At 42.2% G+C, this 22,828-nt stretch overlaps 2 protein-coding genes across 2 annotated transcripts; one reads left to right on the top strand and one right to left on the bottom strand.

Annotated features, from left to right (window-relative positions):
• The first annotated feature begins 488 nt into the window (after positions 1 to 488).
• Positions 489 to 8,252, top strand: LOC124281014. Its single transcript, XM_046717023.1, has 7 exons — positions 489 to 501; positions 810 to 1,003; positions 2,755 to 2,806; positions 3,203 to 3,382; positions 3,885 to 4,012; positions 4,567 to 4,759; positions 8,064 to 8,252. The coding sequence occupies exons 2-4, from the start codon at positions 814 to 816 to the stop codon at positions 3,363 to 3,365; spliced, it is 405 nt and encodes a 134-aa protein (XP_046572979.1). The 5' UTR covers positions 489 to 501; positions 810 to 813; the 3' UTR covers positions 3,366 to 3,382; positions 3,885 to 4,012; positions 4,567 to 4,759; positions 8,064 to 8,252.
• Positions 8,253 to 16,132: 7,880 nt separating this feature from the next.
• LOC124280989 (glutamate receptor 2-like) lies at positions 16,133 to 22,344 on the bottom strand. Its single transcript, XM_046716996.1, has 6 exons — positions 22,292 to 22,344; positions 21,006 to 21,050; positions 20,098 to 20,286; positions 19,307 to 19,652; positions 17,503 to 18,257; positions 16,133 to 16,568 (listed from the first exon to the last, which is right to left on the bottom strand). Exons 1-6 carry the CDS (start codon positions 22,337 to 22,339, stop codon positions 16,479 to 16,481), a joined length of 1,473 nt encoding a protein of 490 aa, XP_046572952.1. The 5' UTR covers positions 22,340 to 22,344; the 3' UTR covers positions 16,133 to 16,478.
• Positions 22,345 to 22,828: the final 484 nt, after the last annotated feature.

Here is a 22,828-nt window from a genome sequence, read left to right as displayed (position 1 = left end):
GGTCTTATGACTTGGTCAGTATAGCGAGCAGTTGTCACGCCACTTCCTCATTCTGGAACACCATGGTGCCAACTTTATGGTTCAAACCTATTGCAACCCACACCATGATGCTTGGATCATCCCACGAGCCTCTTTCAACAACACGCTCATTGGAAAACCATTCCCCACGCCTTCAACAAACTCTCACTCTGTCATTTACCAATGATGAATTGGTGACTTAAATATTTCATTTTTCAGTTCACATTTGTAAAGATTACTGCGCTGAAATGCGGTTGTATACGAAACATATGAACTAAATCTGTACCTTTTTATGACAGCATATGGCAGTGCAGTTTGGTTGTCAGCATGTGTCAATAAAACAGTGCAGATAAACTCCAAGTCCATATGACACTTTTCGAACAAATTCTAGTAAAAATTCACTGATAAAGTCACGTGATTTCAAACTTTAAAAGGCACATTGACCCATCCTTATTCCAGTTCTGATTCGGACAGAACCACCAGGTACGTAGGTCTTGATTCCAACTGCCATCGCTTTTATACTGCCCCTTTAACCATTAGGCTTGGGGCTTGGAAGGAGCAGCTTTGACATTTTAGAAAAACAACTGAAAATAACTAGTTTGTTCTCCAGGTTGCTGAATGGTTTTGACAAATATTATGATTTTGTTTCATTAATATATAAAATTTCTGGCTTCTCTTTTTTGTATGCTGTTAGCAGTTGGCAATCGGCAATTGCAATGTATACCGTTACATGGTCAAGATTGCTTTGTGTGACACAGATGAAACAACTTTCATCGGTAATTTTATTTCAGCAACATGAAGTTTCTGTTCATTCTGTCCGCTGTTCTTCTTGCCACGGCCCAGGACAACTTCTTCGGTCAAGGTTTCACCAACATCTTCCAGACCCTTGGACAGAGCATCGTGCACCAACTGGACACGACTGGAGTTCAACTTCTAAATGCAAGCGTTACAGCAGGGAAGACCCTTATATCTCAAGGAATTCAAGGTTTGTAAAAGTGAGAGTATGTTTTCCGTGATCACAGCGGGGGACACATGCACTTCAGTGAGGGACACCTGAACCTAACTTCAAACATGTTATTCAATTTGGGAGCCTAACCCGTGTCTTTGTCTTGACGGGCGAATGCTTTAATTACATTCCAAGAATGTAGCGGTGTTAATGAGTGAGCTTGATTTGACGCCACTATGGAAAGCCCAAAAATTACGTTTGCGAGGTTTAAAACTTGGCCAAGCCCACGGTCCTGGAAAGCCAAGGAACGCACGTAAAGAAATTTAGGTTGGAACCCTGGCCACAGGTTTCAGACAAGTCAACGGGTTACAGCAACGGTACAGTGCGCCAGAGACGAGTGTCCAGTATGTAATATAACAATTCTAATGTTGCCCCATTGATTCATGTTGACGAAGACATTCCTGTCTGTGTGATATGTGTCCAGCACCACTTAATAAAATGGATGTTGCCACACCCAGCGCGTCTGACCAATGCCTGGGATGACTTCTAATTAACATGGTATGTGTAGTGAAACCACCAATCGTCCATTATTCCTGTTGTGAACTCAGAGGGGCTACATTACGGTCACCTTAGTGATAAAGCATGAGATAGCATTCTTGGATTTACACTGATGGTGAAAAGATCCCATTCTTTGGGGATTCTAGGAAACATTGAATGCTACTCTATAAAATGGAAGTCGAATCAAATCGAATTTTCTGCAATTGACCCTGTGAGAGAGACATAAGTGTGTAACATTGCTTTGAAGATTATATACACCTTGTCATAAATATCGCACCACCCACTTTTTCACTAAGTAAAACTGGATCTACAACCTCATAAAAATGGTGCTTAGAAAAGCGAATTAAACTGTTTTGATGGCCTCATGTGAGTGTTCAGTGAGAAAATTGATAACACAAGACCGAATTTGAGCACTAATTGAAGGTTTATTTTTGGCAAACTAAAGTTCACTAAGATCACTGTAAAATAAGTTGAAATAAGTATGGCTTCCGGGGTCGTTACAACAGACACACAACACAGTTCACATTTCATTAATGTTGAACACACTAGTAAGGTCCACAATGGCTGGCTAACTCAGTACCTGGTGTAACCGCCTCGTACATGGATAACATTTCACTTTATTTGATTGTTTACTTTTTTGTTTAAAGAGAAATTATTCGGTACGTTTTCACTGCAAACAGACTATTGTTTACGATACAAAGGTAAGAAAGGGGTTATAAGTCACCTTGCTTAGGTCCATGGGGATTTACGGTACCTCTGCTTCCTTCATGGTACTCAAGCAGGATTTATACATTTACCTTATTTACTGGTGATTGTCCAAAGTTTGGGCAGAGTTTGAATAATTGAAAACGTTTCATTCATTAAACGTCGTTGGGGCGATGGGGTAGCCTAGTGGCTAAAGCGTTGGCGCATCACACCTAAGACCCGGGTTCGAATCCCCACATGGGTACAATGTGGGTAGCCAATATCTGGTGTCTCCCGTCAAGATTTGCTAGAATATTGCTAAAGGCGTCCTTACAAATGTTTACAAAGGAAGCGGATAACAACTCCGTTTACATTTGTCTTATCCAGAAATGCCATGTACTTAAAGCGTTGGGTAGTTTTCAGATTAATATTTGGGAACGAGTATTAATTTATAGCTATGCAACTATATTTGAAGGCCAATATGCATTGTACAAGACCATGCTTCTTATTTTTGTGATTATCAAAAATATGTTTGATCGTTGTTTCAGCCCTTGCTCTGAATAATGCAAATGCTCTTGGAAAATCATCTCAAGACATACAGTAAGTAAAGGCACTGATTCATGTTATATTCCCATTGTGAAGGGTATTGTTTTGATGTACTGGCTTTTGTATAACAGTTGGTGCAGTAGGGAGTGACATTTAGTTCCAAAAAATACAGCTATTTTATATCAAAATATATATCTATTGTTATAAACTTCAAATGGAGACCAATACAATCCTAAACTTCAGGATCTGAGCTGAGACAATCGAGACTCTCCAAATCTAACATAACGTTGTGCATAGTATACAATTTATTCTCTAGGGACGAGGAGACAGACCAGTTGTAGACGAACTGTGTTTCGAAGACCCACCTGAATGTATGCCGTAAACGTTTATCTACAGATACTCCGTTGTCAGGCTTATCCCTCCTCATCCAATTCCCTTTGTTTCTTGAAGGCTTCCTCCCATGCTCCAGAACGTGGAGTCCTCCCTCCACAATGTTGTGGACACTCTGATGGGTGAGATGAAGAACGTGTTCGGCTACCTGGTCCAGGGTCTGCAGGGCGTCATGGACAAGCTGACCAAGCTGGCGATCACCCCCCGAGGAGGTCATCAGTGAAGTCGACAAGCTAGTCAGTAAGTTGACTACTGTGCCATGAAACAGAACAAACTGGAAACTGCTGTTTGTCAAAAGTGAATTGTTCCGTTTTTTTGTGAAGGTCTTGAATTAGCAAACTAACTATAATATCCGGAATGTTTCGATTATTTTATATACATAACAAATTCAAAATCCATTGAAAATATTGTAAAACATATCGAGTGAAGAATATACAGAAACGAGCAGGAAAACTGTACAAGTTCAGGTAAAACAATCTACATTTACTGTACATATATTTTAAGACTTTTATTCATGGTTGTTGGGTATTGGGTATGTTGCAATTTTAAAATTTCCCTACATAGCAAATTTTAGCAAACAACCACATGGGTTCATTGTACGGTTCCAGTTGTATCATAAACATGGAGTAATACCAGGTGTGATAAAACTGTGATCATCAATTAGCATTCACATAGAAAAGGTGATTGGTATTATTTCTTGGCAGGTATACATTATTAAAACAATTAATTCTTGGGTCTCCAGACAACCACAAACTTTTTGCTGATGCCTTCTTAAGGTCCACCAGGGACAAGGCTGATGAGGTCATCTCCAGCCTCACCAAGAGCAGGAGGAACGCCTTCACAGACTTCTTCGAATCCTTAAAACCAACGGTTGGTGGTGTCAAGACTGTCCGTGTCTCCTCAGTGATTTTCTTAAAATTGAAAAACGCTTTGGGGTGCGAGAATCAGTTAATCTAATGGGTGGATGATGGAATAGAAGGAGTAAAGGAATGACTACATGAACCTGCCACTTATCTATTCGCCATTGGATGATTGATTTGGGTCGACAAATAATGAGTTTTAATGTGACATGATGAAGGTGTCGGTTAGGGATCAGACGAGAGTAATGGTTGCAGGATTGAGTAAACGACTGTGAATAGAAACATACCAATAGACACAAATGTTCACGTCAGCGAATCAATGACTTGACTTCCAAAGATTCAGTGGTGCTAATCGGTGGCTGAATGGTTGGAATTATGTGATTTGCTCGATAGATTCCGCATTTTTGGGCTCGTACTTTTACATCCCCCACTTTGCATCGTTGAGTTACAGTGGTGTACACTTTATTCGGATATTCCAGGTGTTGGTTTGGATTAATTATAAATTACCCAACCAATGGCAACCATTAAAGGGCCTGAAATGCCTCAATTGTTCTTTTCCTATAGATTGCTACTACAGCGGGAGGTGCAATCAAGTGCGGGGCTACTAACCTCCTCCAAAAAGCCAAAGACTCCGTCGCCCAACTGGGACAGAAGCTCCAACCCCACATCGAAGACATCGGCACCCAGCTCGGCACCCTCGTCATGCACGGCTCTAACGCCATGAACGCCTTGAAGCAAGCTGGCAGCGACATCCTTCGTACGTACTTCATCCAAACAGTATTCTACACAGAGTGTAGCCAATGTTTTGTAAATATGTGTCTAGCTGTTGTGCAAGACGTGGCGTGGAAGTGATGTGGTCCAAATGTAGATAATGCAACGTTTTTTTGTTGCCCAACACAGCCCTCTGTGTGAGGGCTGTGTCGACTTTTAAGCCCTTGTGTGCTTGGAATGTATTGACATTACAGCCCTGTGTGTGAGGGTTGTATCGTCCTTCAAGCCCTTGTGTGCCTGGAATGTATTGACATTATAGCCCTGTGTGTGAGAGTTGTATCGACCTTTAAGCCACTGTGTGCCTGGAATGTATTGACATTACAGCCCTGTGTGTGAGGGTTGTGTCAACCTTCAAGCCACTGTGTGCCTGGAATGTATTGACATTATAGCCCTGTGTGTGAGGGTTGTGTCGTCCTTCAAGTCCTTGTGTGCCTGGAATGTATTGACATTACAGCCCTGTGTGTGAGGGTTGTGTCGTCCTTCAAGTCCTTGTGTGCCTGGAATATACTGACATTACAGCCCTGTGTGTGAGGGTTGTGTCGACCTTCAAGCCCTTGAGTGCCTGGAATGTACTGACATTACAGCCCTGTGTGTGAGGGTTGTGTCAACCTCCAAGCCCTCCTGTGCCCGGAATGTATTGACATTATAGCCCTGCGTGTGAGAGTTGTATCGACCTTTAAGCCCTCCTGTGCTTGGAATGTATTGACATTACAGCCCTGTGTGTGAGAGTTGTATCGACCTTTAAGCCCTCCTGTGCTTGGAATGTATTGACATTTACCTTTAAGCCACTGTGTGCCTGGAATGTATTGACATTATATCCCAGTGTGAGGGTTGTGTCGACCTTTAAGCCCTTGTGTGCCTGGAATGTATTGACATTACAGCCCTGTGTGTGAGGGTTGTGTCGACCTTCAAGTCCTTGTGTGCCTGGAATGTATTGACATTACAGCCCTGTGTGTGAGGGTTGTGTCGTCCTTCAAGTCCTTGTGTGCCTGGAATATACTGACATTACAGCCCTGTGTGTGAGGGTTGTGTCGACCTTCAAGCCCTTGTGTGCCTGGAATGTACTGACATTACAGCCCTGTGTGTGAGGGTTGTGTCAACCTCCAAGCCCTCCTGTGCTCGGAATGTTTTGACATTATAACCCTGCGTGTGAGAGTTGTATCGACCTTTAAGCCCTCCTGTGCTTGGAATGTATTGACATTACAGCCCTGTGTGTGAGAGTTGTATCGACCTTAAAGCCCTTGTGTGCCTGGAATGTATTGACATTACAGCCCTGTGTGTGAGGGTTGCGTCAACCTTCAAGCCCTTGTGTGCCTGGAGTGTATTGTGACATTATAGCCACTGTGTGCCTGGAATGTATTGACATTATAGCCTTGTGTGTGAGAGTTGTGTCGACCTTTAAGCCCTTGTGTGCCTGGAATGTATTGACATTACGGCCCTGTATGTGAGGGTTGGGTCGACCATCAAGCCATTGTGTGCCTGGAATATATTGACATTACAGCCCTGTATGTGAGGGTTGGGTCGACTTTCAAGCCCTTGTGTGCCTGGAATGTATTGGCAGTACAGCCCTGTGTGTGAGGGTTGTGTCGACCTTCAAGCCCTCGAGTGCCTGGAATGTATTGACATTACAGCCCTGTGTGTGAAGGTTCTGTCGACCTTCAAGCCCTTGTGTGCTTGGAATACATTGACATTACAGCCCTATGTGTGAGGGTTGTGTCAACCTTCAAGCCCTTGTGTGCCTGGAATGTATTGACATTGCAGCCCTGTGTTTGAGGGTTGTATCGACCTTTAAGCCCTTGTGTGCCTGGAATGTATTGACATTACAGCCCTGTGTGTGAGGGTTGTTTCAACCTTCAAGCCCTTGTGTGCCTGGAATGTATTGACATTATAGCCCTGTGTGTGAGGGTTGTGTCGACTTTCAAGCCGCTGTGTGCCTGGAATGTATTGACATTATAACCCTGCGTGTGTGAGGGTTGTGTCGACTTTCAAGCCCTTGTGTGCCTGGAATGTATTGACATTACAGCCCTGTGTGTGAGGGTTGTGTCAACCATCAAGCCCTTGTGTGCCTGGAATGTATTGGCAGTACAGCCCTGTGTGTGAGGGTTGTGTCAACCTTCAAGCCCTTGTGTGCATGGAATGTATTTACATTACAGCCCTCGGTGTGAGTGTTGTGTCGACCATCAAGCCCTTGTGTGGCGGATATGTGCAAAAGCCTATAACTCCAACGCATGTGGCGACATCCTACGTATGTATCCAAACAGTATCTCATATCAATTCATGTGTTGTAAATATGTGTATAAGAGTTGAATGTAACCTTCGAGGAAGACGTTGTGTGGAAGGAGTATGTGCTGCCATTGCAGCTTTTCCCGTTGCCTAGTACGACCGCTGTGTGGAGGTTGTGTCGTACTTGAATCCTTTGTGTCCCAGGGATGTGTTGACATTACAGCCGTTAGATAAGTGAGACATGCGTAAAACTGTTGATCACTGGATTGTCTGGTCCAGATTCGACTATTTACAGATCGCCACCACATATCTGTAATATTGCTGAGTGTGACGTTAAACAACCAACCAATCATGCTAAAAACAGGTTGTTTGGACATAGTTCTATAAGGATGGGTGGATTTAACATAGCAGCTCCTGTGTGTGAACGTTGTTTTGACTTTACGCACTTTGGGTATAATAGATTGTTTGGACTTTGCATCTCTTGTTGTGAAGAGTTCACAGCATAAATTGTGTGTAAGAGGTTTTGAGATTGCTAAACCTCTTGTGAGATGATTGTGAAGCACTTCTGTATCAGAGGTGTTGTTTCAAAAATCTTTTTGTGTAAGAGGTTGGATGACAATGAAAGCCATTGTAAAGCCTCTGTAATAAGTTGTGATGATTGTGTCGGAGATTGTGTTGATTTTTCTGTCTCAATACAGAAAGGTTAGTAATGAAAGCTTCTGTGTGGCAGCGGCTGTGATGGTTAATCAGGGTTGTAATGGTTGTGGAGCTTGTATGTGAGTGAGGTTGTGACGATTGTAAACCCTCTGCGTGTACGAGATTCTGATGATTCTTCAACCTGTGTGTAACATATTGCAGTGATCGAGAAGATTCTGTGTACCAAGGTTTTGACCACTGTTATGCTTCTGTAATAAAGAAGTAAAAGATTGTAAACCTCCTGCATGTTAGAGGGTGTCATCATCGTAAGTGGCTCTCATGAGCGTGGAGTCTTTTTTGTGTTACAGGTTATGATAGGTGTTTACCCTATGTGAGCAAAAATCAAGTGATGAACCCAGTAATTTTTTCAGAGCAAATCCTCACCAACATGACGGAGCCCGCTAACAAGATTGCCCAGACCGTCGTAGATGCTGGACAAACCGTCGTCGGCCACATCGGTGGGGCTCTCCTTGGCACCAACACCGACCCCGCCACCACAACCGTTGCCCCCTTGCACATAGTCAGTTATCAGTTGTGGAATAAATAACAATGCCTACTGCCTTCGTTCTTTTTTTAAAATGTCTTCTCGACATTGAAGTCTCATGGAATTCAAACATTTATGTCAGGCATATACGAGAAGGCTGTCGGGGTAAACTCATTTGATCCAGTATAAAGTAAATGAGTGAGAGAGTAAATGCGATTATATTTTTGTTATTGAATGTGTACTCCCAGAACTCGAAATTTCGAGGCTTACATATTATTAAATAGTTCATAATTGCGACTGATATTGTTGATTAAGTTTATAGGTTCGTTAGTTGTTTAACGCCACACTTAGCAATATTCCAGCTATGTGGCGGAGGGTTAGGTTTATAAGTTAAATATTAATATTATAGATTATTGGATTCAACTAGCTGGTTGTCAGGTGCCGTGTGTCAGCTACGCATAGCAATGAATTGTGGATGGAATCCAAGATTCGACCTGATTATGGTTCCGTTGATTGTCCGCAAAATTCACGATCGTAGCTATCACCAAAGAGGCAGAGGTTTGAGCAAACGGCGCGGAGCTTCTCGAACTAAATCACGACGTTTTACATATGCATGACTGTTCAAAGTGGAGATAACTAGATAACTCCAAAAGACTCAATGGCTGAATTTGTTCTCAATAACTAATGCTTCTCCTAAAAAAGTGATGAAATGGATACCTCTGCGGATGACCAAAATTTAATGATATGCATCTCTAAAGTCCAAAAGAAACGATACCACGTCTTTAAGGGACATTAAAGAAAAGCAAAACGATACATAATTTTTAGATTGGTATATTTCATTTGAGAAGTTTTCTAATAACACGAGTATTAAAATTCATTTCAATCAATGCTTTACAATCATTGGAACAGTCTGTAAAGACGTGATGGGTCCACACACACATGACGAGGCAAGTGTGGACAGACGTCTCAAAGTCACGTTAGCACCAGTACACCGTGAGCGTCAATACACGCCAGTACACGTCAACAGGCTGATGACGTCAAACGTCGGATGACGTTGGGAGGATGCATTGCCATTCAGACATCTAGTAACATGAAGGATCCCCTGACGGGGATTAAACAGACCTTGACTAGTCCAGGGGGGCACTATTGTCCAGCAGGTGATCAACGCCATGAGAGGAAGAGACCATGCCCAGGGCCCCGTTCCTCAAAGCTATCGTAGCGCTACGACAGTCGTTAGTCTATGTTAAAGTATGGGAGTTACGATCATCGTAGCGCTACGATCGCCTTGAGGAACGGGGCCCTGAGCGATAAGGACACCGTCACTAGTAATCAGTTGATACACTTGTCCTCTGTTTCATCACTTGCATGATCACCATCTTAATCTTTTTTAGTAACACTACTGTGGTCAAATTCGTTTTGTGTTGTTTTGTTTGTAACATGGAATCAAACAAGTTGAGAGAGGCGAGCTTTAATTTTCTGTGCAAAGGATGTTTCCTGAATCCAGGAGAAAATGGGTTCGATGACCAAATTTATCCTGATAAAGTGTGAAAGTTCATTACCGACTGAACAGTGACAAAGACATGTATGTTGTAAACCATAACACACGATTCCAGCAATGTTGTCGCTAAATTCAGTCAGACAATCAAGTGGTGAATATTATGAGCGCCGTTATTTTGACGCCATGAAATGCAGTAAACCACGTCACAAGCCTCTCATGCCGAACGATATAATTTGCTATCATGGATGCACATGTATATTCTTACCTCTAATCCCTTGAGGTACTATATGCCATCCTGTGAGTGAACGGGTATGGGTTTACGCCGCTTATGGCAAAAATGAAGCAATATCACGGCTGGGGACGCATGAATTGGCTTTACATATTTTACAAATCGAACCCGGATCTTAGGCGGAGCAAGTAAACTCTGCACCAACGACCTCCCACCCAGGCAAAACATTGACTGTAAGCCACAGCAACATTCCCCGCCAGTTGGCCATTCACATCCCTGTGAGAATTGAGCTCCATGGTCCTGTAGATAGAGTGTCCTCGCAGAGGGCGGAAGATCGGTGGTTCGATCCCCTGACCGCGTTAAACGAACAGTTGAACAAACTACACTAGACGCCAAAAGAAACCTTACCCTCCTACCTTAATGAATTACTTTAAAACTATCAAAGATATCTTAGAAGGTAATAGTTTACAAGAAAGCTTAACAACACAGTTTATGCAAATCACGAAATAAAATCTCAAATGCATTCATATTTAGGCGAAATGCATTTTGTTCAGAAGAGTTAAATTGTCCTATTTTCGTCCATGCCGAAATAAACCAATAACAGTGATTTAGATGCCCAAAAGAAAGATTGAAATTAAATTCTGCTTTGGGACAAATATAAACTATTTAAAATCACCATTTTTCAACTATTAAAACAGGAAACAACTGTTGTAGAGTGTGTAAAATTGTAAAATAATCATTCCTAGGATTTCAGTCTTTTAGAACATGTTCTGCTGATTTTCATTAGTGAAAACAAGTAAAACGTGTGTTTGATACTGTGAAAAAAATGTTTAGGAATTTCTACAATGATCTTTAACACTGTTGCTTGTAAAGTAAAAAATTTCCATTTTTTGTTTACACATAGCAATATCAAAACGCCAAAACGCAGCAATATTCAAACAGTATTTGCATCCATTTCATATGTAGAATGATTCTATAGGGTATGAAGAGAGCCTAGAAAAGATGATATGATACACAAGTACGAGAAATATGCCACGATTAACAGCTGAAGAGAGAGAAAGAGCCATTGGGATGGTGCAGATGGGGTCGACATACAGATGGGGTCGACATACAATGCTGTTGCCAACGCCCACGGATGCCACCGTATCACGGTGATAAGACTTATTCAACGCTTCAGAGAGACTGGAGTCACCGTAGACAGACCAAGAAGTGGACGTCCACGCATCACAACGCCAGCTGAAGATAGGTACCTCTGTCTTTAGGGAAGGAGGATAAGGTTTCTTTTGGCGTTTAGTGTATGGCACTTGTTTCCCTAACCTGCAGTCGGTGACAATGGCAAGAATACAGATTGTGTTTGTTTGCTCCCTTATTCGTTGTTTGACGCTGCATAAGCAATATCCCCGCTATATGGCGGCTGTCTGGACCAGACAACCCAGCGATCAACATCATAAGCATCGATCTACACAGTTGGGATACGATGACATGTGTTAACCAAGTTAGCGAGTCTAACCATCCGATCCCGTTATAGTGGAGCAGATAAATGCAAAAATGACCCCAAATGGTTCACTTAATCATGCATCATAAAATTTGGCACATACATTCTCAAAGGACCACGCTTTAATAAACGGGCGTTAGCCACGCAAAAATCCAAGATGGCTGCCTCTTTTTTTAAGATGGGTGCCATCCATTGGCCAATTGCATCAGCATTGAGAACAGGAATGTTAATGATGCATTTATAATGATTTATAATCCCATTCAATCACCAGTTTATTCATTTATTGATGTTTATTTTGTCACGCTTTCAATTCCAAGTACTAAAACAAAGATGGCGTCCAATATGGCGGCCAAAATTAGTATTGATCTGATCTCAGCATCTGTCACTATGAATGACTTTTTTTCATCTACAGAGTTTTGGGGGTCAGAGATTCTAATTGATCTAAAACTTTTATCAAAGGATGTAAACATTATTTACAAGGTGTTGGTATACTAACAGAGTGAATGTCAGTGCACAACCAGGACACACTGGTGACTTCACTGCTGTGGGGTTCAGTGTCAGCTGATCTAGCTTTACTAATGCCGCTCCCAGCTTTACTAACTCTATTGTAGTAGAATAGTATCAGGAATAGTGCAGTTTAGATTAGTGTCCCAAATGCTGTCCAATAGTCCCATATCAATTAGTTAGTAGATAAAGTTAGACGGTCACGCCTCATTTGACAGGGTGTGCCAGCGAGGGACAGCCGAGCCATGGGTAAGGGGCTTTACATGAGTTGTTCATGAACTTACCCGGATGGTGTACATATCACACGGGACTTAAATGGCACTGGATGAATGGTCGGGCTAGGTGTAGGGCAACCAAACCTAGTTGTATCCCATACATGAATGTGCGCTATTACATATTTTAATTAAGGTGGTAAATGATCAACAATCGGCCTTAAATTAAATGTGGAAATCGGGTCATAACTTAGAGGCAGACTGACTGGACACACTGCTGCCTATGTCAAAAAGAACAGAAAAATGAAAATCTCACTTCACCTCCTACTCATCATGTTCCAGAACATGATAGCTACACCATGACTGCCACAAATGTGCCTCTGTTTCGTTCTCTGGGTTCTCTGCTGAAGGATAGTGGTTGGAAGCAGGTGTGGCTTCTTCTGGCACTGCAGATTCATTTCTGGCAGCTTCCAGTGTCACTAAGACACGACAAATGCACCAGGTTACTGCATGCAGCCTTTACAAGTTGCTAAAATGTGCCTACAACAGTTATTGCATAGAACAAGCAGATATCAATGAAGACGTATTGGGCTTTGAGGAATGGTGTCAGACCAATAGCCAACAAAGTCCTCAATTTCAATTCTGGCACTTGGTGTTGTCAATGGAACTTACAGTCTTTGTGCTGATCAGATCATTCCGTGAAGCCAACTTCAGCCTATACTGTCAGGCATTGAGGGATTTGATCCCATACTTGTTTGCCAATAACAACACCAATTATGCCCGATGGTTGCCTATTCATCTGAGGGACATGCTGACTTTGGAAAGTAAGCACCCTGCAGCATTGGCGCAGGATTTCAAGATGGGCAACTTTGTTGTGCACATGACCAAGCGTGACTTCTCAGCGCTTGCTCTTGATCAGGCCAATGAGCAGGCCAATGCTGTGGAGCCGTCAGCCCTGAGGAGATGGATGGTCTCTGGTCCTGAGGTGAGCCGTCTGGTGTTCCTCTATGGAATGGAGGCACAAACAAAAGAGGCCAGCGAGCACTGGCTTCACCATGAGCAGACACCACATGCCCAGAAGACATTCCTAGAAAGGGTCCAGAAACTCTCAGGTCCAGCAAGATTTGGGAAGCCCTTTCGAGGAAGACAGTGTGGATTTGTTTTCAATAGACACCAAAGATGTAGCTCATCCCAGCTCTGCGGAGCTTGTTCACCACTCACTTGCAGAAAGGTAGCACACAATACCAAAACTTTGTGAAAAGATTGGAAGGTAATCCAACATCATTCTATGAGCCCTTCAGAAAGCAAAGACTTGATCTTCTTCTGTCAAGATAAGCCTGTTACAGAACCATCAAAACAGAAACAGCTGAAGGAAGACTGTCAGCTGTTTTACAAGCTGTTCATCTCCTGTCAGAACAGGGAGTGCGACCTGTAGGGGTTCTTTCAGCACGAAAATCAATCATTCCCTGCATCTCTAAGTGATGGTGGAAAGATTTATAGCTGTCAAAAGTCCCAACTGACCTCCATACTTGAGAAACACATCACGCCTCCAGACCAAGAGCCAGTCAGATTACACCATCATTGATGGTTCAGCTTTGATCTATGCACTGCCACCGAAAAGGTCTAAGACATTTTGACATTATGCAGCCCTTGACTTTTGCCACCTATTAATGAATATGCCAGTACATACAAGACAACACATGTTGTCTTTGATATGTACAATCCATTAAGTCTGAAAGCAGACATAAGGTCCAAAAGAGGACAAGGAGTGAGACGCACGGTGACAGAAAAGAATAGCATTCCTTCAAACTGGCACAACTTTCTGAGGCACAATGACAACAAGTCGGAGCTGTTTCACTTCCTGGCAGACAGGATTGTCCAGATGTCTGCACCAAACTTGAATATTGTGACCAAGGGACACAATGCACTTGGCACACACAAAGTGAGTCTGACTGAACTGGACGAATGTTCTCATGAGGAGGCACACAGCCGCATCTTTGTTCATGCCAGATATGCTGCAACCCAAGGGAGCAAATCCATCATAATCAAAGCAAATGACACAGATGTTCTCGTGAGTGGCTTGAGTATGTTCCCAACACTGCAAAGCATGGGTCTGCAGCAGCTGTGGCTCTTATTTGGCCATGGTCAGAGCCTTCGATGGATTGGCTTTCACAACCTGCACACCTCTGTTGGTCAAGAGAAGGCCAAAGACATGTTGTTCTTCCATGCTTTCACAGGTTGTGATGTGGTGTCAGTTATTATGAATAAAGGGAAAAGGACAGCTTGGCAAACATGGGACATTTTCCCAGAGGCAACATCAGTATTTGCCAGACTGAGCCAGCATCCACCAACCATTGAGGATGATGACATGGAGATCCTAGAGAAGTTTGTGGTCATCATGTATGACAGGTCTAGCACTGTAGATGGTGTGAATGAGGCTAGACTCGACTTATTTGCCAGAAAGCAGAGACCATATGAAGCCATCCCTCCAACCAGAGCAGCTCTTATTCAACAAGCTAAATGTGCAGCAAATAACTTTATCAGGCACGTTGTGTGTTGGCTCAGGCAATACTGCGCCAGCCAGAAGCAGAGAGTCCAGCTGACTGGGGATGGGAGAAGACTGGCGAAGAATGGACAACCTTCTGGACAGCCAACTCTCCCATTGCAAACTCTTGTTAACAGCTCCCTAAGTGTGGCTGCAAGTCTGGCTGTCGTGGCAGGTACAAAAGCTACCGGCGTGATCTCACATGCACAGCCTTGTGCAGTTGCAAATGTGAAGTGTAGTTTCTTTGTTATTCTGGGTGCAGTGGTTAGTTCAGGTACAATTTCGACTGTTTTTTGCTAAAACTGCCATTTTATTTATGCACTGTTTCGGTATTGTAATAAAAACAACTTCATTTTGTCATAAAAATTGAAATAGGTTGTTTTACTTGAAGTAGTTACAACTTACAAAGGAATTGTTAGTAATTTTAGTGTAGACGGCGGCCATCTTGAAAATGGTAGCCATCTTGGATTTTTGCGTGGCCTTTTTTGAAAGAGTGGACTCCAATGAACATGTGTGCCAAATTTCATGCTTGCATGATTAAGTGAACTATTTGTGCACTTATCTGCTCCACTATTAGTCCCCTCTTACAAGCATGGATTCCTGCAGACCCGGATCTTCACGGGTGCAATGACTCAAGGACTGGTATACGGTATATGAGTGGACATTTGAGTGCGGCATGGTATCTTGGTTGGCTTGTCGGGACAAGTACACTAAGGCACTCACACATGCAAGCACGTCGATAAATATGTGAAATAATCGTGAACCCAAAGTTAAACCACATTCATTGCCAATTTGGCTACTTGGAGTTATTTTGATTCGATAACTCAAAGGCTCCGTTTAAAGCAAAGAAATACGATAAACACAACTGACATAAGCGTTAATTGACATTTGGTTTGCTTCTATTTTGGGAATGAGTGAGTGAGTGAGTGTGCACAACGTACATATCTGGCCCACGTATCTGGTTCACCAACAAAATCTAAAGCAATTTAACAACAAGTCCATTTAATAACACATAATGCATAACGGTTAAATGTTTACATCTCATTCATCATTCTGATTACGAGTAAACTGCGTCCCAAATCCTAGGTAAAGGCAATGAAATATACCATAAACTGCAAATCTGTTCTATTACAATAATTCTTTCTCGAACTTCTTCCCATGTTCATTAATAATTATGGAACCATCCTGACATTCAAAACGTTTTTGTATTTTTTTACAGAAGAAATTTCCGTCTGTATAATTATTTGCTACGAAAGCCTAATGCTGACACATTTGTGGCATAAATATTTTTTTCGGCTACAATTCTCGTTGCTTCGATTATTTACTCGTTACTTCGAGTATTTTCTCGTTATTTCAGTCATTTTCTCGTTACTTCAATTATTTCGTTGATTCGATTAATTCTCGCTGGTTCAAGTTTCTTTCAAAAGCTTGAAATGTCCAATATGTTCTCGTTACTTCAAAATCCCGAAAATACTCGAAGCAACGAGTGAATACTTGAAATTTCAAGTTTTGAAAAAAATTGAAACGAGAAAATTTTCGAGGCAGTGAGTAAATGATCGAAGTAACGAAAAGATAACATAAGCAAAGTAACGAGAGAGAAAACATAGTAACGAGTAAGTACTCGAAAAGTGTTTGACTTGAAGTAACGAGAAAATAACCACAGCAACGAGAAAATAATCGAAGCAACGAAAATATATTCGAAGCAACGAGAAGTTTCGCTGAAAAAATATTTTATGCTACAAAAGTGACAACATTAATGGTTTCGTACTTTCCAGCACGGTTGAAATGCAGGACGTTTCTGTTGGAATAATTGTCAGAACTAGAGGTCAGTTTCGCTGCCCTGGACATGGCGTTCTACAGCCAAATTAGGATTGTCAAATGAAGTCACCAGAGCTTCACGTCTCCATGTCTGAAACAAATAAAAAATTAAACATAATAATAAAAAATATTGTAACACGCAGCTTTAAAAAATATTTAGGTTTCACGGCTTTCACTTTCAGAGCTCGAAATGAAGTTAACCAACGGAAAACTCCATTGCCTGTCCGCAAAATTCACAAACGTGGCTTTCATCAAAGAGGCAACTAGTATGAGGCAAATAGCACAGTTCTAAATAGCGTCCCGTTCTAAATTACGACATGACGTATATTCATAACTGTCCAAAGTGCGAGAACCTTCCCAGGTGGCCAAAATTTAATTATATACACACTGATTGGAGAGGGTTGAGAGGGATAAGGTGGAAGTGGATATTCTACGTGCGCCTACGTGGGCCCAAAGTCGCTGTCGAACAAACAATAGAAATATAAAGTATTTTAAAACGCAGCTTTATAAATATTTAGGTTTCACGGGATTTCGCTTTCAGAGCTCAAAATGAAGTTATCCACACGGGGAAACACATAAACACTGGTTTCGGGTTGCGACTGATCTGTATCAAACTATGTAGGCCGCAGGAGGTGATGTTAATAGTCGGGAAGTCATGTGAGTGACAAGTTGATTGCGTGTCAAAGTAACCTGATATTAATCACTGCATATCATGATCCAACCTTATTCCATCGTGTCCCAGCTGCGAGGATCGATGTTCCTGACGCCCATCACTGGATTGTCTGATTATTTACAGATTGTGGTTACATAGCAGGAATACAGCTGAGAGGGGCGTAAAATAACATGCACAAATATCTAGCAGTGTTTTGAAAAGGACCGTAACAATCTACAATCTACAGTCTTGTGTAATGTCTGAATACAAAAACCAAAACAAAAGAAAAACAAACCCGAAAAAAAACAAAAAAACCCAACTCAGAATCTTATGAATCTTCACTTCAATATCATTGTTATGATCATATACTTACATATCTGTTTGTTTTAGAACTGGTAGCTTCGGCGCACAGACAGACAACGGCTAGTACAGCGCCGAGTAGGAATAGAACCAGTCCACCTGCAAACTTCCGCACTGTGACAGGATTATCATAAATTAGAGACCCCTTAAACCCCATAGAGTCAATAAAGTCAACACCATCATACACGAGTTCTCTCCCCTTGATAGCATCACATCCCTTGTTGGTCCATTTCTCCTTGATCCTCAACAGCACATCCTCTTCTTTCATTTCAAGGATTTTGTTATCAAGGATGTTACATATATCGCTGTGCAAATTACACGCGAAGGCATATCCTTTATCGTTTAGGGGCTGTCCGAGAGTGATAAGGTCACATGGTTGACTTCCAGACGCGTATTCAGCCATAATTCCTTCCATAAGGAGGGCGTAGGTGCCACGAGATTCTCGAACTTTCGCGATACCAGAGGCAGTTGTTTGAAACAGGTTGGCATCGTCCTTGTTGATCTGCTCCCATAATCGCTTGGCTAACGGTTCCTGGGACGTCTGAAGGTATGATGCGATGTGACCGCTCTTGGCGCAGCCGAAGGAGACATCTTGTTGTTGGACAAGTTCCTCGAAGGATGTGAAGGGCACGCTGTAGATACTGGATTCGTGGGAGAGGAAGAGGGCGGTGAGGCTTGAGGTGAAGGACACGAGCACGAGGATGGAGAAGAGCCACCAGACAGAGGTCAACACACGGCCGGATGATGATCTGGGCAGGCAACGGCTTCCTGGAATGGGAATCATACATTCATTCAGGCGAGAGGTACGCCACTTTTAGCCGGGGAACCCCTAAAATTGTTTTCACACATTGTGCCCATGCATTTGGACAAGCTCCGAAAGAGAGAAACGGAAGGGCTCGTGGATTGACATAGAAAATATCTTTATGTGTCAAAATTAGATTCAGATTTATTTCTCAAAATTATTTACCAATGACAGAAGCAAATTAGGGAGGGAATGATCAGAATGGAAGGACTATGTTACGTAAAAGAGTCATAGAGAATGACATCTACGTTGTCTTTCCATGTCCTACTCTTAATAACCTGATAATTCCGAATATACCTAAACGGCACTTAACTAAACCACCATAAACTGCTTTCCCTTCTTATATGACCTCTAGAAATGACACCATTATTTCACAAAGCATGCACCAATCTTAGGAAATAATGTATTGAAAAATTATTGTATATTCCAGGCGATTCAATACTTGTTGTTACATATTCTGTTTTCTCTGAACGTTGGCCGGTGTCTTAAATGACAATAAACGTCTTTTTCTTCGAGAAGTCGGCTTCCGCATTTACTGGTCCAGACAAACAGTGACTGATATTATGAGCAAACAACTTGATGCCACGCGTCAATCTCGTAATCATCAAGATCCAACCGATTTCTCACACTTCCAAGGGACATATCACACCACTGAATGGCTAGGGGCAGGCATTAAAGACAAAGAAATTGCCCGTTTTGACCATGAAGGTTCCGGAATAGAGCCCCTACGTGTCCAGTACTGGTTTCAAATTGCGCAACCGCCATAAATTACTTTACTAGACCGGACCAAGTGTTCAACCATGCTTGGCTGTCACAACTGTTGACAGTCGTAATATTTGGACGGGTAAAACGGAAATTTGTTATTCCTGCAACTATTATCGGTTCTTTACTGTCAACTGACAACCATGAGACCATTTGCAAAGGTATGAAACGCTGTTTGTTAGCGGAAGTCCTAAAAACGTAAGTTCTCGCGAAGTTCCGTGAACTACATACGGGTCCTAGAGATTCTACTCACTCTGCCACATCAGAGTACTCAGCGTGTAGAAGATGCTACTGGACAGTGACCTCTCCCTCACCGGCTCCTCATCCTCAGTGCCGAGGATAAAGGACCACTTCTCGTATGGGCTGTATCGGACGATGACTGTGAAGAGGGTGGTGATGATGACAAGGATGAGAGCAAGGATGCCCCACATCCAGAGAGTGAAGGGTTTGAGGAGGAGGAAGAAGGCGTGTGTTGCCAACCAATCAGAAGGCTTGGTGTACAATATACGGATCCCTGATGACAGGTATGGCTGGGTGTAGCGGATGACCCTTGACCGGGAGGGCAGGATGACCAGAGGGGCGGCAGCGATGTCAGCTTCCTGTGGGACAACAGATCGGCTTTATCACGTACTGACATAAATGCATCTATCGTAGTGACCATTATCTTAATTGTTTTACACCCGTGAAGATCCGGGTTAGAATTGATCTTCAGTAACCCATGCTTGTCGGAAGAGGCGACAAACGGGATCGGGTGGTCAGGCTCGCTGACTTTAGTTGACACATGTCATCATATCCCAATTACTTAGATCGATGCCCATGCTGTCGATCACCGGATTGTCTGGCCCAGACTCGACTATATACTTACCGCAACCATATAGCTGGAATATTGCTGAATTCGGCTTTCAACAACAAACAAAATAAAGTATTACTTATGAATCTATGTTAAACGAATCTATGAATCTACATGTAAGTTTTCACGGTGTGTAGGTAAAAGTGGGTTATGAAATAGTACGGTTAAACAATGTTCTCACTGTGGTGACGTACATGGTTGATAACCTCTCCGATCATCCCCGTCCACGTCCCATCCGGCCGCTGTCTCCCCCAGGTGTTGTCTTTCACCAGGTCGAGGTTGTAGGTGAAGTTGCAGCGCCGGGCGAGCTCGTCGAGAATGTCCACAATGATGCCTTCAAAGCCCACCCCAAGCCTATAGTTGGGCATCACGAAGGGCCAATGCTGAAAGAATCGTTGTGGTAAATTGTATAGGGTATATATGTCACTTGACTAACAATGTGAAAACAAGTTTGAATGAAACAGTGATTGATTAAAAAATACACCAGTATATTATGAGAGTGAGTGAGTGAGTTTAGTTTTACGCCGTTTTACCAATATTCAAGCAATTTCAGAACAGGGGACACCAGAAAAGGGCCTTACACATTGTACCCATGTGGGGTCTTCGAGCGAACGCTTTAACCACTAGGCTACCCCGCTGCCCCAAAGAGGGAGAGAGACAAAAGGAGACAGATTGTGAGAGAAAGATTTGGGTGATGCAGAACCTATTTTGAGAATTAGGATGTGTGAGAGATGAGAGAGAGAGAGAGAGAGAGAGAGAGAGAGAGAGAGAGAGAGAGAGAGAGAGAGAGAAGCGTGGGTTCGAAACCGATAAGTATGATTTTCAGTTTGTTACCAGCATACTCAGGTGTTTCATAGAGATAGAGAGAGAATCAGGGAGAAGTGATAAAAAGAATCAGAGTGATAGAGAGAAAGTAGGGAGAACGATAATTTACATAACTACACATTATAGAGTGAAATCATTTGTAAAATTTGTGTAATCTCTTCAGTGTGAGGTGAGTTGTAGTGAGATTAAACAGTACATAAAGGGAAATCATGACTCGAACACCCAACAAGGGTTTCAAGTCGTCCCTTTTGTGAAGAATTCCTTAAGACAGAGTTACCTCGATTGTTGTCACTAGGATGTTGCCAGGTATAGCAGCTGAGACCTGGAAAACAGGAAATATACGTCATGGTTACAGAAGAATTACCATAGTAATAGCCACTTTACAATGTTACAGCAACGTCTTCTAACATGTGTAGTTGAAAATAAATAACCCTTCTTACTCATCTGTCCAGCCTATCTTCAATATAGACATAAATATCTCTTGCAATTCTATGTTTTTCCCAGCATACTAAAATATAATTCTTTTTTATCATCCCAAAATGAAGATATTTCCTTGGATAATGCCAAATATTTATTCTATGCATTCGAAAAAAGGAAATTAATTTTGTCATATTAAGATTATATGTGCTGTGCATGCTTTCATTGTTATCATTATATTTCATGTGTGCACCGATAAAGTGTTTTTGAACTCACAGTATTGGAAATAAAGATTCTATTTGATTGATTTGAACATGGGTTTTAAAGGACATATTAGGTGTCTTGTAACACGTATTCAACAGTGTGATGTCATGTGATATGTTGCTAACATGTCCTGTAAGAATGGCAAATCAACGCATTGTAACGATTGAACAGCATTCGATAAGAATTATAGAAAATATAATAAGGGTGTATGCATTCACTATCAAAATTGCGCTACCGCCTTGTACAAAGGATGCATCAACGCCTTTTAATAATGATGCATTGTATTGGAAGAAAGATGCTTCAAAGTGTGACAAGGATGCAATAGTGCATTGTAGGGCTGTGACGGGTCCAAAGTTTCTACCCAGGTACCCCACCCCCTATTACCCTACCCTACCCGGATACCCGTTAAGTTAATTCTTGACATCAAATTTGCAAGAAATGGCAATACATTCTTGAGTTCGGGAGCTAACATTTCGAGTCTTTCAATATCTTAACTATGTGTTTTATTCAAAAGAAGTGACAGTAAATTATGTCTAAATCTTCAAAGACAATACAACCGTCTAATCATGAAAGAATAACATATTGCATTGTTTAATCTATGAGTCACATGATCACAACGGGTCCGGGTATTGAGGTTGGGAGGGGGGTGACAACCATTATTGGCATGAGTATATATAGTATCATCATATATTATATGAGAGCTCTCTGCTCAAAGTCAATTGTACAATTCCGATATCCACAATATCGTGAGCATGTGTTTACCATTTGTTCGCGAACGGGTGGGCATGTTCAAAGCCAAGTCACCTAGAAGAACATGCGAACAAATGTACAAGTTAGGAATTGCATCTGACATCAGTTCTATAACTGAGCAGTTATATCTACCTTATGGAGACTGGTCACAAGGGTGAGGACAAGCAGTAGTGCCGCCATGATGGATGATCATACCAAGCTCCGTACCAAGATGTCAGGAACTGGGTCAAGATGGCTGATACTATCTGTGTCATCGGAGACACCACATGACCGATATCGTCGCGTGATTGATAAGAAACAATAGATGGTCTCATGGATGTGTGGCAGTAGTGTGTCACAAGACATGGTCACTCTATCTATACCCCTCCCTCCACTCGATCTCCACCTTACCAAAGATCCGTTACAAGATATCTTTTCAGCGTTTTCCTGCTGTATGTATGTGTTTAAATGCGTGCGTGCGTGTGTATATGACATATGGACAGACAAATTGATGTTGTCCAACGCCGCTCTCTTCGAAAATCTAGCAACTTGACTGATATCTTAAATATTCTAGGTTGGACCAGACAATCTGGTGACTGATGTTATGAGCATCAACCAGTGCCGTCTGGGTATGGTGTCCCTCCATCGACAAGACCGCCGAGCCTGACCATCGAGTCCATTACATCGCCT

This window comes from Haliotis rubra, unplaced genomic scaffold (assembly GCF_003918875.1).
Source record: "Haliotis rubra isolate DU_JTF1 unplaced genomic scaffold, ASM391887v1 Scf278, whole genome shotgun sequence".
Classification (NCBI taxonomy): domain Eukaryota; kingdom Metazoa; phylum Mollusca; class Gastropoda; order Lepetellida; family Haliotidae; genus Haliotis; species Haliotis rubra.
Note: the sequence above shows the minus strand (reverse complement) of the source record. Positions and strands in the feature narration are given on the sequence as shown.